At 35.3% G+C, this 16,383-nt stretch overlaps 1 protein-coding gene across 4 annotated transcripts in view; it reads left to right on the forward strand.

Moving 5' to 3' along the window:
- nrbp1 (nuclear receptor binding protein 1) overlaps positions 1-16,383 on the forward strand; it is a 91,601-nt gene that overhangs the window by 62,326 nt on the left and 12,892 nt on the right. For all 4 annotated transcript variants that reach the window (XM_034921274.2, XM_034921273.2, XM_034004778.3 and 1 more), the window contains 2 exons: positions 13,756-13,839; positions 14,389-14,447. In XM_034921274.2, the coding sequence (XP_034777165.1) occupies positions 13,756-13,839; positions 14,389-14,447 (143 nt within the window). The remainder of the gene's footprint in view (positions 1-13,755; positions 13,840-14,388; positions 14,448-16,383) is intronic.

Here is a 16,383-nt window from a genome sequence, read left to right on the forward strand (position 1 = left end):
AGTTGTTAAGCCTTAACTGAATACCAGCTTGTTGTTTTAAATTAGCAACGCACTACTAGAAACTAACGCAGTGGAAATTTAATAAGCTGAATTCGGCGATTAGAGCCAGAACGAAATGCAGGTTCAAATAGAATCAGGTGAGATCAATGCATGTCGTTTGTTAACTCAATCAAGATATGAGGGTAAAAAGAAGCAACTTCCTTTGGTAATTCGTGTTTGATTAAGAAAGCGAATCGGATCAAAAGGGACATCACGTGATCAAAAATAAAACCTGAAAACTAGAAGCCCTAATTATATTATTTAATTTGTACTTCGCCACATGTATTGATTAGCAAATCAAAAGAAAAGGATTAGTTCCATTATCCAATGGTTTTGTACGTAAATTGTAAGTGGGTTTATCCAGTCTTGGATTCAAGGCCGGCAGCCTTTAAAGTCAAGCTTAGTCAAGGTCAGATACTCCAGGCTGAGGTCAGTGTCGGCTGAGGTCAATGACACGAATTTTAAAAGACAAGGCCACAGACAAACATGCAGTTTTATTAATTGGGATAAGTTGGGGTAAATGTAGACAGTTTTCATCAAATTCACACAATTGTAAACTGTGCATTTGTAAAAGAGCTGTTTTCCAAAAAGGCAGGTTAAAACAATTTCAGTTTTTGTTCCTGACAACAAAAAATATATCTATATATAAGTTTTACAAAACATTTCTTCCAATTGTATCCTGGAAAAGAACCGGTGAACTACTCCATCAGAGTAGAAAACACAGTGCAAATTAATTGGGAACTTTTTTCAGAAAAAATATGGAGAGTCCTAGCTAGTCAGATAGTTCATCTGTAACTTTATACAGTCATACGATCTGAAGTAAAACTTATAAGCAATAAGTTAGTATGACAGGAGTCACTGTTTAAACAATATGAACTCAATTATATAAAACTGGGATACTACACAACACAGTACCTATTCACTTTTTTATGCTGCACAGGTCATTTTGCAAAACATTTTCATGGATGATAGCCATTGATAAAACAAAGAGAAACATTTTGTATAAAGTTATTACAGCATGCTTTCACAAATCCCCTGTGTTTATATTTCACTATTAACTATCTGTTGACCAGATAGATATTCAATTCAGAACCACTTTATCACCCACAAGGGTAATCACAGTTTACAGCACAGCAACTATTCTCATGATGCTGCTCACAAGAAAAATGTGTTTCACTTCTCTCTTTTAAAAACACCTACCAACTAAGAGAAGCTTGTCTCCCATTCTTGCTCTTTGTGGTCGCATTAGCAGTCCACGCTGACTAAATACCCTCTTAGCAGGTGCTGATGTGGCTGTAATGCAGAATATATATATTTTCAGCAATGACAACATTCTTTTGTAAACATTTTTTCCTGTACTGAACCCCAGCAGTTAGTCCCTGAAAATGTGCTTTGAGTTTGTGAACTGATGTCATCCAAGTAGTGTTGCACAATGTGCCGTGTTAATGTAGGTGAAGCAGTCCCCACGGTCTGGCATCTGTGGTGGTTGTTGTGGTGGTGGTGGTGGTGGTGGTTCCAAGCTGGCTTGGGAAGCCTATTGTTAGTGTAAAGATTTTTTTTTTTTTTTTAATAATTTTAGTCGTTTCCAATTATTTTCTCCCCAATTTGAAATGGCCAATTATTTTTAGGCTCAGCTAACCGCTACCACCCCTGCGCTGACTTGGGAGGGTGAAGACGAACACATGCTGTTCTCCGACGCATGTGCCGTCAGCCGACTGCTTTTTTTCACACTGCGGACACACCATGCAGCCACCCAAGAGCTACAGCGTCGGAGGACAACACAGCTCTCGGGCAGCTTACAGGCAAGCCCGCAGGCGCCCGGCCAGACTACAGGGGTCGATGGTGCGCGGTGAGCCGAGGACACCCTGGCCGACCTAACCCTCCCCCTGGGCGGCGCTCGGCCAATTGAGCGCCGCCCCCTGGAAGCTCCCGTCCTCGGTGGGCAAAGGAATAGCCTGGACTCGAACTCACAATGTCCAGACTATAGGGCACATCCTGCACTCCATGTGGAGCACCTTTATTGGATGCGCCACTCGGGAGCCCCCTTTTATTTTTTATTTTATTTATTTTTATTTTCCTCCCAAAACTTTAAACTGCTCCTGTTCACACTCAGTGTAACCAATCAACAAAACAAATTGCACTTCTGTGTCAACCAAAATGACGGCCTGACCGATTTGATCTGAAACTTACCATACGTCATCAGCACCCAAACCCGCTTCAAGTTTGCGAAGCATAAGTTGTAGCGATACATTTTAATATCAAAATGGCTGTCAGCAAATTCACTGAAACGTGCCCCAAACATCAAACTGCTTCTGTTTAAAAACCGTTAACAAACTAACTCTGAACTTGGTAGGCATCATCTTGGGGACAATGTAATTCAAACATTGTAAAATGGTGTTTTTGTAAAACAAGATGGCCGCCAGATGGCTACATTTTCTTACATTTTTAAAAGCGCTTCAGTTGTTTATTAACGGTTTTACTCCAAAGTTGACAAGCATCATCCCTGTGTCAATACAATTGACTTATTCAGAAATGGTGGTTGTGCGTAAACCAATATGGCCGCCTGTCGCATTTCTTTAAAAACCTTTCAAAATCTTCGGTCAAATGCAAAACTAGCTTATAACTCCTTGCAGAGTGCAGATAGGGTAATGGTTACTATGGAACACATGTAGGAAACCATATGTGCTCTATCCAAAAATTGACTTGACCGTGACCTTTGACCTCTCAAGTTAATGTAAAACTAGCTTATAATTCCTTACAGTACACGTAGGTTTATGGTTGCTATATAACACATTTAGGAACCATATATGCTCTATTAAAAAATTACCTTGATCGTGACCGTTGACCTCTCCTTTAAGGTTAAATGTAAAACTAGCTTTTATAACTCCTTACAGTATGTAGATAGGGTCATGGTTACTATGGTGTTTAAAATATCGTGAGACAATGGACTGATGCAGTATTTTGAATTGGAACTGCTCCATAAAACTGATCTGTTGCTGACACTTGCGCACCAATGCTACAGCTTGCCAAAATTTCCAATTGGTACTGAGCTTGGAAGCCGTAAAACTGCCTGGTGGTGGTGTTTTTTGTTAAATATAATTATAATGATAATAATTTATTAATAATAATACCTAGAAAATAAATGCCATTTTTTCAAATGTATTTTGAATATATATTCAATATATTTTCTGTAGTACTACCAAAACAATCCTTATCGTTCATTTTAACTTTACTGTTAATTTCAACAGCCCAGTGTGGCAGCTCCAGAGTGGGAATATAAATATTTATACATGAATGTAGCATATATTTTTTGTCACAAATTAAAGATTCAAGTTCATTGGTTATGCCCAGTGTCAATCACCGTTTTTTTTGTAAATATTATGTGCTGATTAGCTACAGTGAGCAAAGCTTGTACGTGTTGCAGTAAACTACCAAACACTTTGAAACAAAACCTGATAAATTACATCGAATTAACCCCCTCACACTTTAATTTTGAGAAAACTGTTTATTTTTTTCAAGTAAAATTAGCTATCACTTATCATTGAGAAATTACACGTGACCAAACCCCCAAGGCCAAGGTCAAGGATGAGACCTGAAAAAATGTCCTCGAGGACCCAAGACTGGGTGTATCCCATTATGCAATTTGTAGCACAGTGGATTCCTGAATTCAATTTCAAAGGCAACGGCGGGGAGCGACTCAATGCTCGGTGAAAGTGAAACTCAGGAACCTGAAATTGAGAGCCCTTCGGTGCATTATAGATCACCAGTGTGGACATACCATAAAACTTCAAATAATTGCCGGTCTCTAATAGGCGCATGGGCTGCTGGGAAATATGGTAAATAGATGCCGGGTTATGAATAATAATATAATGCGCGTCATACTGAATGCTCTAGCCAATACACACACGGCTGTACAGCGAGGTTACCAATTTGTTTTTCAATAGTGATGAGGAGACCATGAGGCTCAGGATGAATGATAAGAAAACTGAATTTAATTTATTTTAAGGTACACATAATGCATACAGTTATTTTTATGACATTATTCATTTTAAAACCAGTTGTGAAGCTTTTTTGAGCGTGCTGAAAGTAAGTAAAATACAAACTTGTTTTCTGATATTAACAGGGTTGCCTTTTAATGTATTTGTACATGTTTTTTGTATTAACAGTATTTTGTGCATTTGAGTCTTGCAATGAATATTAGTATTTTGCTCCTTTTCCAGCGTTCTTATTTATCAATGTAGACGTTATAAAAACAAATTAGTCACGTTTGCTTTGATTTTGTGATAAAACTGGTACTTGCATTGATTTTATTGTTAATCTTTAAACAGTTTGAAGCATTTTTTGAGTGTCTTGTGCGCCCACAGTATGAACTTTAAAACTTTACAATGCATTATTAAGACCTCACCTAGAATATTGTGTTCAGTTCTGGTCACATTGTTACAAAAAGGATATTGCTGCTCTAGAAAGAGTGCAAAGAAGAGCTACCAGAATTATCCTGGGTTTAAAAGGCATGTCATATGCAGACAGGCTAAAATAATTGAATCTATTCAGTCTTGAACAAAGAAGACTACGCGGCGATCTGATTCAAACATTCAAAATTCTAAAAGGTATAGACAATGTGGACCCAGGGGACTTTTTTGACCTGAAAAAAGAAACAAGGACCAGGGGTCACAAATGGAGATTAGATAAAGGGGCATTCAGGACAGAAAATAGGAGGTACTTTTTTACACAGAGAATTGTGAGGGTCTGGAACCAACTCCCCAGTAATGTTGTTGAAGCTGACACCCTGGGATCCTTCAAGAAGCTGCTTGATGAGATTCTGGGATCAATAAGCTACTAACAACCAAACGAGCAAGATGGGCTGAATGGCCTCCTCCTTGTTTGTAAACTTTCTTATGTTCTAACTTATTTTTCGTATTAACACAGTAGTTCATGCAGTTGTTTTGCAATGAAGATTCGTTGCTGGTTAGTTTTTTGATTGTCCATACTTAAAATAAATGGTGGACAATAAATACAATATGTGTTAATAAAGATGATACTGCTTTCATTAATTTTAAAACCATGTTTGTTTGTTTTGTTATTGTGCTGCAAGCCTACCTTAATACACGCTTGTGTTTTCCGATATTTACAGGGCTGTCTCGTGGATTTTACTGTTTTTATTATTATTATAATACAAACTGTTATTACCCACTGACACAACCTTTAATGACGTTGCTGGAATGTTGTAATTTACTTATATCGTTTCTATGAGGTTGTGTGCAGGCAGCTTTTTCATGATTGCATCTGAAGTATTTGCAGATGTTAGTGATCTTACATAATAAACGCTGAGTCTCAAATAGTCACCGGCCTCCAATAGGCGCCGGGGCTACTGGCAAATATTGTAAATAAACGGTGGGGTGTTTATTTAAAGTTTTACGGTATTTTGGGTTTCCTGTCGCTAAAGAAAATAGCTTGAAGAATAGGGCTGACATGACAATAGGGCTGCTACGTTTTAAATATGTTATAAACTGATGGTTTTGTGATTTAATATAAATATATTTCTGGAAAACAATATTCCTCATTATATACATCGAGATAAACACAATCGATTAAATAATTACATTTTTGTAAGTAATAACATTATTTAAGTTTATCAACGAAACTGCACCGAATGCCCTGCCTTGCTATACAGTATTCCTGCCAAAGACAAGCAGTGGGAGTGTTCTTTTCCTGCTTAAGTGTTAACTAGCATCTGATTTGCTGGTCCAATCCTGACTACCAGCCAATCAGTTTTGAAAATTATTATTTTTTTTATTTTATTTCTTAGCAGGCGCCCTTATCCAGGGCGACTTACAATTGTTACAAGATATCACATTATACACATTATACATTATTTCACATTATTTTTTTACATACAATTACCCATTTATACAGTTGGGTTTTTTACTGGAGCAATCTAGGTAAAGTACCTTGCTCAAGGGTACAGCAGCAGTGTCCCCCGCCTGGGATTGAACCCACGACCCTCCTGTCAAGAGTCCAGAGCCCTAGCCACTACTCCACACGGCTGCCCCTGAAAATGCTTTGTAAGTACGCACCTCTGTGTATTCAATGTAAACAAAGAGCAGGTCGACAGGCTTGTATTCCTGCAAACAACACATAAATAAACTGTGCACATTGAAGAAAACTGACAGTATAAGGTTTGTGTTTCTTTGGAGTTTCAAAATGAACTGTTAAACCGGTGAATAATACTGTTTTGTAGAGTTTTTTTATGATGTGTTTTTCAAACCGGGCTGCGTGCTCCATCTGGGTTTTCTGATTTGAAGACCACATCTAGTCGATGTAAGTACAATCAGTGCCGCTCAAAGCAGATAAAACATTTTTATGCAAGTACTCCTACAGTATCATGCACAAAGTTATATTACAGTTAATTACCCCTCGCATTCCATTTTTGTGCACAAGCTTTTACTGAACAGCAGTGATATTAAAATAGAGGGAATTTCTGTGGGCAGTACAATCATCAATATTTTTTTCAAACAGTTATATTTGGTGTGCCCAGTTAATCGATTTACTATTTCGAGACCTAACGGATAGCCCTGCTGACAAACAAAATACTGTGTGCAAGCTATGCAGAACAAACATAGAATACACTGGAAATACAACAAACGTGTCAATGAATAAACACCAGCATCATGCACGCGTCAGTTTGCAGGATGTGTAACAGAATGACACAGTCAAGTGCAACAAGCCTTCATCTTCCAGGAATCACAGGTCATGTTTCCAGTTGTAATATTTAAAAACATTAGTATCATATATAATGTTAGCTGTTCATGAAGTACAGTAGCAGGACAATATGCAAAGCTCATCTTTTCCAAAGTTTTAAAAAAAGTACAATCAATTCATGTATATTAATGAAAACACTATTTTTATTTTTCATACGCCAAGGTATACAAAAATTGTAATGAAGTTCCCAAAACAATATTAATACACAAAGCAAAACTTTGTCTTACAAGTCGTTTCAAAATGAGTTGTATAAGGCTGAACAAGACAGACAGCCTTTTTTTTTTTTTTTTTTTTTCACTCGGTCAGTTTCTTTTAGTAGTCCACAGATTTTTAAAACGACAATAAATTGAGCATGTAGATCAGGGATACGCAACCCGCGGCCCATTTACCGTCTGACTGCGGCCCATGTATTCATTCCATTTAGGGTTGCCATCTTTTCCACCGACCAAACCCAGACAACTACAGTTTAACACAATACCACCAGATCTCTGTACAAATCAATAATCGTGCAGTATACAAAGTATTGGGCTCTTGATATTTCTAGCAATCGAACTCGATAACGATTTCTGTTCAGTTTCAAGTAGCCTAAAATTACATGTAGATGAATGCAGTTATTGTGCGTTTTAAATATGTTATAAACTGATGGTTCCATGATTTAAAATAAATGTAGGCATTTTTGTACATTTTGCCACAATTCTGTTTTAAATCCTCCGTATTTTAACTGTAATATAGCTTTAAATCCTACTTGCAAGCCTCCATCCTGATTGTGATCTCGTTTTAAATCTTGCAAGCGGAGTCTCCAATACAAATGTAGGAATGTGCTGTCACTCAGTAGTTGGGGCGGGTTTAAAGTATTGAGAACGAATCTAGGACTATATAAAGGAGGATAGGACAATGATGTCAAAATGGACAGGGCTAATAATGAAGCTCTAGTCTGGAGCCCAGAAGTGAGCGTTTGAGAGTGCACTCGCAATGCTTTTACCTATCAACGCTTGTCCTGGCGAAATGTTTCTTGCCATTATTTCAAATTTCATCCGCTAAATAACTGAAAAAAATCAAAGGTTTACATTACACAGAACACCCAACGGGGAAATAAAAACAATGGATAAAAGCAAACTTTATTTTATACTTTTACTACGCAGTCAGGGTTATTGATTTTAAGGACAAGAAATGGAATTTCACCGTTCGGATATTTTTGTTAAATAATAATACGTGACATTTCAAAACTGATGTTGTAAATTGTTGTATTTATCAGTAGACTTTTTGTGTGATTGTGTAATGTATACATGGTCCCGTTTGAGAGTGGCTGCAGTAGGTTAGTAGCAGTACTTGTATTAAAATCCTTTTCACCATGGGCTTTAAGTTCACAACAGTTCATTTCACCAAAATAAAAAGTAGTACAGTATTTGTAATAAATTGAGAAACATGTTCATCACTTTATATGATCCCCCCCCCCCCCATCTCTTCATTTGTTATTTATTATTAATAAAGGGTTATGAATAATCACAATTATGTATTATTATTATTATTTATTTCTTAGCAGATACCCTTATCCAGGGCGACTTAGTCGTAAACAAAAATACATTTCAAGAATCACAGTATAAGTATTAATATACTTAAACAGTAACCACAAAGTGTGATTTCATTAGTTTTATTAAACAGGTAGAGGTATTAAACAGGCCATAAAATTCAATTATATATTTATAATAATAATACATATTTATTTCATATAGCGCCTTACAATAGTTTCAATGCAAAAAAAAATAAAATACAAAATAAATAATAAACAGTCTATACAGGCAATAGCAGTTAATAAAAACATTAATGTAGATATCAATTAAAATGCAATATAATTCAGGATATGATGTAGTAAAGACAAAAACATAAATCTCAAGATTGAACAAGATTATAAAAGTTTTTTTAATCAGGTTTCTATTCATAATAACTTTAGTTTTAGGTCTGGATGGAAGATCTGGGCCAGAATTCGTTTTGCAGTCGGTTTTATTTTTTAATGGGAAAAGGGTAAAGTCAACGTGACTTGATTAACCATTTCCACAGTTTTTCCGGTGTTTACTGGCTATCCGCCGATTTCATTTTTCTTTGTATCGGGGGTGTTTTATCAGGTTTTATCGGTTAAAACTGAAAATCAGAAGCCCTACACACATTATGCTGGGGACAAAGTAGAATTTACAGATCAGTACTAAACAGTACATTTCTAATGAGATGGTGGAAATTGTTTTAAGCAACTAATGTATGTCAAAGAAAATATTAAAGGAAGGTTGGTGTTTCTTATGCATTTCACTGAAAACTGGACATTAGGGCATCCAGGCTTGTTAATTCCTGCCATCCAGACACAGATACCAATTCCCGGACTGTCCGGGTCAAACCCGGATAGGTGGCAACCCTAATTTCATTTCACTTATGAATATATCGTAAATATTTTTTAAATGTTAACTTGCTTTTTCTCATTTTTCACATAAAAAAGCAGCACACTGTTTTAATTCGTACTGTGGAGGGTAATTTGATTCTCATCAACTTAAATTACATTTATATTGAAGGCTATGATTTTTCAAACAGAGTTACAGACTGGAATTACAAGCTACTGTACTCTGCTCACCCAGATTCACATTTTGTTATCTTGTTGTTACCTTTATTAAATCGTTAACATTATTTCCCAACCCAGGGGGGAAAGAAATCGAATACGGTATTATCACAGACTCGGATTAAAAAACAAAAAAATAAAAACGCTTTCTGTAGCCCCTATGTTGTGTATAAACGTAGCATGTTAACATCACTTTTAATTTTAACTGTATGGTACTTGCCTGTAACTTAAAGTACCGAGTGCAGCAACAGTCAAACCGTCAGTCGAGTGTAGATATACTATTACATCCTTGCTATGTGGCCTCCATTATATACGATTAAATACTGATTAAAAAAAAAATATATATATATATATATCAAACTGCTGCTGCTGATGTTGGCTCGTACAGCTGTATGCAACCAGCACGGCAAAGGAACAATTATTTATTTATTTTTATTTTTTTTAAATATGCAACCAAGATTTAAATTTAACATTTACAATTGAAACAAAACTGAAACTTTGTGCTTTTTTTGGGGGGTGGGGGGGGTTGTACTTTGTTCTTCGACGAATAGGATATAGCCAGAATACTGTGTGCGGCACGCCACAAATAGGTACTGTACTTGTAATTCTACTTTTATTCACAATCTCATTATTATTATTATTATTATTATTATTATTATTATTATTATTATTATTATTATTAATGATGATAGTAGTGACAAATACTGTAATAATAAAGAAATTCAAAGAATATAAACAGTACTAATATTAATAATTTAGCTAATGCCTTTTATCCAAGGTGACTTCCTTAACTTACTCCAGCAGCTTATATTGTTTGTTTTGGATTGTCCTTTTACTATAGCGAACAAAAGGCTTTGGACCCAAACAGGGTTGTTATAGTGAGGGTGTACTGTGTTTAGTATTTGACTTGTATGTTTAATATACGACACTTGCACATTTTAATATATAATGCGTGCACATTTGTTATTTCAGTTTTGTTATTTTTCTCCTCCCACAGTGTTCAACATTTAACATAGGGAATAAAGAAGATTGGATCAGAATCCAATATCATCCCTTACAAAAAAAGTAATATACTGCAAGTATACTTGTGTCAAAATTGTCTGGTTTTAGTATACTATTGGTACCATTATACTGTCCCATTTTGGCACAAGTATACTTGCAGTATGCAACTTTTATATTCTTTTTGTAAATAATGCAAACGTAGTTCTCAAATATTGGACATTTCTTAGATTGTATCTTACTTCTCTTGCATACCTGCATTGTCACTTGCTAGATATGCACCTCCAGATTCTGACAAATACTTTTAGAAAATCAGGAGCAACTTCTGCTCTGGATCAAAAAGATATAATACTCTGCAGCTTCCCGCCTATGTGGATAACTATCAAAAAACTAGTAGAAACTAATTAAAACACAAGTCTTGGAAAAACAAGTGGAAGTCAGAAAAAAGTATGGAATTTTGTTGTTGGAAAAAGTGTATGAACCCTGCCTGTGACTTTTTGCTAGTGCATTGCTGCCTGCTACAACTGCACAACTCGTCGTCTAAAATAAAAAACGCTTCAGCAAGTAGCTTTGCTTTGTAATTTGCAATGCGTGTGTATATGGTAACAGTACGAGATTAAGAGGTTAAACTAGTTTTCTGGATATGCGGCCCATAAGTTTGGTTGCACACCTTTGATTTAGATGATTGTTTGACACACATTGCTTAGTATTTTTCTTTCTTGGGTGTGTGAAGAAACACTTTTCTAAGTTGGGTCAGATAAGCCAAAGACATCTGGTGACATACTGAATAATTGTATTTACTTAAGTAAATAAACATTTGTTCATGTTTTTTTTTAATATTATTTTTTAAACTGCTTTAAAAGATACCTGCTTCTCAGTTACTGCAGAAAACTAATATACCTGCACATCATAGATCTTTTCATAGAGGGGAAGATTTATATTTTGGTTTTCTATAGTTGATCAAAATAAAAATAAACGCTAGCATACACTTTTCTGAAAAAAGCTGTGAAACATTGAGTGTGTGTATTATAATATTGACTTAGCAATGCAATATACATCACATGTATTCATTTTGCTGTTTTCAGGAAAAAAAAATGTACATTTACATTATACAGATTTGTACAGAACTCTAAAAAGTCTAATTTATTTTAACTACATTTACAGAAATAAAGGTTTCTCTAGTGTATCTTTGCCAGATAATTTCCTCACCTTAATGAATTATCCACCCCCCTCCCCTAAACTCTTTTTTTGTATCTATTGAATCAATTTATATGTATACACACTCTGAGCATACATACAATACTCCATGAGAGCAATGTTTCTGCACATGCACCACAACACAGGACTGTCCTCAGAAAATTGCATTTTTTATAATAATTACGTAGTGTCGTAATTTGCCAATGTTGCTGTTTTCTTTGAGTCCTTTGGCAAAAACAAGATGCATTTTTTTTTAACATAGCGAAAATCTGCAGAAATCAGCAAAATTTCACACGGCTACATTGACTCTCAATAGAAAAATGTCTCAGGAGGTCTCTAAATCCCATAACCCTTTGTGTGCAGCATGACGGAAGTCCCCATAGAGAATCGGCGGAGTCGAGTATCTTAGTATATAGAATATCTTTGTCTTCGTATCTTGAAAGATGGCAATTATTGATGTATTGCTCTGGTTACATAGTGCTGTGGAAGAAAGCACTGGGGGAGCATTTCACTAATTTAATGAATATATTTCTTGAATGCCTACAGTAGGAGAAAGTGCAGTATTCAGTTACGCAATACTGCACTCTTCTCCTACTGCAGGTATTAAACAAAGTAATTTGAGAGTTTTGTCCAGTTCGGCTTGGATTTTGGTGTCTGACCAAATTTCTATCGGAGCTTCAGGTTCTCACACTGTCCATATAGTTTAGGATTACCAGATTTCCAGAGTGAAAAACGGGGATGTTGTGTTTTTGTTTTCTTCTAGTCACTGACGCTATAATAACAGTATATAATAACACAATAATATTTTAAAAATTAAACATTGGGTGTATTTATTGCAGATCATAACAACTCATTGTTTTTATAGTGTTATCTAGTCAAAACTTGCTAAATGTTCAAAAAGCCAGTTTAAAAAAAAAAAAATCAGCTATTTATTTTATTTATTTATTTATTGCATTTATATAACACTTTTTATACAAGTATTGCAAAGCACTGTACAGTACATAGCAGAAAAAAATAACAAACCACAATCCATTTGTATAGCATGTCACACATCCAACTGCCACAATCAGACCACTTAAATAACAGATTTAAATAACAGTATACACAATACAAAACCAGCAATTTTAAAGTTACATTAAAACCCACAAACATAAGAAAGCCATTTTATAAAAGTACATTTTTAGTCTTGGCTTGAAAACTGTAACGGTCCCAGCTTCCCTGACAAACAAACAAAGGCAGAGCATTCCATAATTTAGAAGCTCTACAAGAAAAAGCCCTACCTCCTGCGTTGCTTTTGTTGACTCTAGGAATAACCAGCAGCCCCGCATCCTGTGATCTCAGAGTGCAGTTTGGAAGATACAGGGTCAGTAACTTGTGCAAATAACTAGGTGCTAATCCTTTCAGGGCCTTGTAAATTAACAGCAAAATCTTTAAGTCAATTATATACTGTATAGGGAGCCAGTGTAAAGAGGCCAAAACAGGGGTAATATGTTCACGTTTTCTGGTTTTAGTCAGAATTCTAGCGGCAGTATTCTGAACAAGCTGCAAGCGGGATGCCAGAAAAAAAGTGCGTTACAGTAATCAATTCTAGATGAAACAAAGGCATGCATTAGTCTCTCGGCATCAGATACCGAAATAATTGTTTAAATTCCCAATTAAACATGTGATATACACATAATCATAATGATTAAACAAATAATCCCTAAGAGTGTGTGTTTTATTTTTGAATGGCGCGAACAGTCTAATAAATGACTCTGCTATTGACTTGCTGAGCAATATTAACTACGTGTGAAATGTTACTTCTGAGTCAGGTTACCTTAGAATAGTTTGTTTCCTATGTGCAGAAGGACAGAGCCCAGCAGTTGTTCACATTGAGGTTTAGCAAGCGAGCCAAACTCTGCGTTTGCCAGACGGACCGAGACCACCTCTTTAGGTGGACTTGGTATGGTTAGTTTCCCCAAGCAGACTTTGCTGTTCACACTTCACAGCAAACGTACAGAGTGCGGACCAAACCCTGTAAACAGACTCAGTGTGAACACAGCCTTAGAGTTCTTCCTAAGCAGTCAAATTCTCAACATTTATTGTAAAAAAAATAAAAATAAATAAAAATAACTTTTTATACATTTCTGTAACTGCTTTCCCCGTTTCTTGTATTTTAGTTGCGCCTGACACCATCAATAACCACGTGAAAACATGTCGAGAGGAGCAGAAGAACTTGCACTTTTTTGCACCAGAGTATGGAGGTAATAATATAAAAATAAAAGCCATGTTTAAAATGGTCTTATTTTTCTATAGCACTTGTAAGTAATTATAACCAATGTAGAAGGATTAAATTCACAACTTGGTAATTCATATGTTTGTATCAGTGTTCTGTGGGAGTTTTTTTTTTTGTTGTTCATAGAACCTTATGGTAAGTGTTGATTTACTAGTAGCTGATTGATCCCATAACTTTGTATAGTCACTGCTTAAAGAATATTGATGATTCAGCATCAACAATGTCGAAGATGTAAAATATATTTCCCCTTTCCCACAACATTTTCCTTTTACTTTCTTTCTGTATCTAAAGAAATCACTTATTTTTTTTAGAGCATTTTACAGCACTGGGGAGTCGCCATGGATTGCATCAGCCATTCGTGCGGTCTGGAGAATTAAACAGTAGATTGCATATATATCAAAGTGGAAACAATGTTAATGTTCTATACCAGTACAAGGATTTTTAATAATAATAATATAAAAATCCCCTTTGTAGTACTGGATTAGATTTAATGTAAAATATTTCTTGTTTGTTTTAGCTGTGACAGATGTTACGACTGCCGTTGATATCTACTCCTTTGGAATGTGTGCACTAGAGGTAATAAATGTACAATTTTGTTTCCTTATTTTGAATGGAAACCAGATCCCAAATGTTTTAGTTGCTATTTACACATATTACTCCAGCATAAAGGCTTATCTACACAATATTTTATAATTAACTTTTTTAATATGAGGATTCATCGAGAATGTACTGTAGCTTCTGAAGCCTAAAATATTTTTTATAAATAGACGTACGTCCAAATTGGGATTTAAATTACAGCTTTTGTGCTCTTCTCAAAGGCAAGGGAATTTAACATAACGAGAAGGTCCTTAAAAATGGATACGTTAGTTTTTCCATTATTTTTTTTCATGATTTTATGCAACACTAGTTTTTGTTGCTAATGAATACAGTTGTTTTCCTTATTATTCCATTAGTTATGTGGTTTGCTTAGAATTCCATCTGTGGTCTGGTAGCCTTCACTGAGGCTTCATTATCACAGCTGTGAACCTGTCACTTTGTGGGTATTTCCAATAGTCTGAATAATACCTACGATTCTAAAAATAATCTTGCATGGAGCTGTGAAGAGTTTGTAAAGCATGTGAAATAAATAATAAAAGTAAAGGTAACTTTTTATTTAATTAGGGTTTGAGTGCATGTTCGTGTTCAACTTGCACATTTTTGAGTGTGTAAGTTCAGTTTTCAAGTTACCGTTAGGTCCTAAAATGTATTTCAGAAATAAAATAAAGTTTAGTAATTTAAAAAAAAATGTGTTAATACTGATCGTGCTGTATGTTCAGTAACTTGTTCAGTGTGTTCATAAAGTTTATTCAAGGCCTCCTTGCTGGCTTTGTTAGAGAAGAGAGCACCGTCCTTTGTGTTACTGTGATGTGCTGAAATAAAGTTGCTGACAGTAATCAGACTGCATGCAGTTGTTTGATTTCTTCAACTCGTCAATCAAACCGGAGACTATTCTGGTTACTGTACTTCCGCTGACAGCAAACACTTCTTGATTTTTTAAAATTGTATTTCTTTATTTTTTTAAATATAAAAATATGATCTAGGTCCTACTATTCTATACATTGTAAAACAAAGCCAGCAACACGTTTGTATTCTATGTGACACATCCCAACATTACCAAGATCATACATAGTTTTGAAAATTGTGCCATATTTATAAAGCATTTTCTGTCAAGTTTACCAGATTTTTAAAAGGAAAAACTAAATACAAGTAAATAATAATACAAGGTAAGTGGTGACCTGTGCATAATAATAATAATAATAATAATAATAATAATAATAATAATAATAATAAATAATAATGTTGCACTTTAAAAAGCTTTGTTAATAAACAAAAAGCATCAAAGAAGGAATGTGTAAAGAAACACAATTGAGATTGCAGTAAGTTGTATATATAAATGTATAACAATAAAATAATTTTGTTGAAAATATCAGTTCAACTATACTACTATTGTCCAGTGCGGGGTCGGCAGCGGGATATACCAATCCTTCCCCAGGGCCCATGACGGCTCTCGGCGGCCCTGCTACTGGTACCACGAGGAAAAAATAAAAAATACTACGACTACAACTGTACAATTACCACTATTAATAATAACAATTAAACTGTTGGATATATAGGGATGTTCAGTAACTCTGATCTATAGATTTTACAAGTCCAACCTTGCCAGAGGTCAGGATGGTAACCTTTTATCAAAACAAGACCTGTTTTGTAATGGGACAGCCCATCTCTAGTATGTCCAATAGGAATGCATGAGCGGGGCCATGTATTTATTTCCATGTATTTTTGCATCGTTTCCAAGTCGCGTCTGGTGTTTATTGACATTCGGCGACCATCATGTCCAGTGTGGATGCAGCCTTACTAGTATGTTGACAGACAACATTCAGAGGGTGTGTACAAGAACAAAGTTTTTCTTTGAAGCAGAAAAAAATATAAAATACACATACTGTATTTACATATCTTAATGGCAGAGATTAAG

The sequence above is a fragment of the Acipenser ruthenus genome, chromosome 5, assembly GCF_902713425.1.
Source record: "Acipenser ruthenus chromosome 5, fAciRut3.2 maternal haplotype, whole genome shotgun sequence".
NCBI classification, from domain to species: Eukaryota; Metazoa; Chordata; class Actinopteri; order Acipenseriformes; family Acipenseridae; genus Acipenser; species Acipenser ruthenus.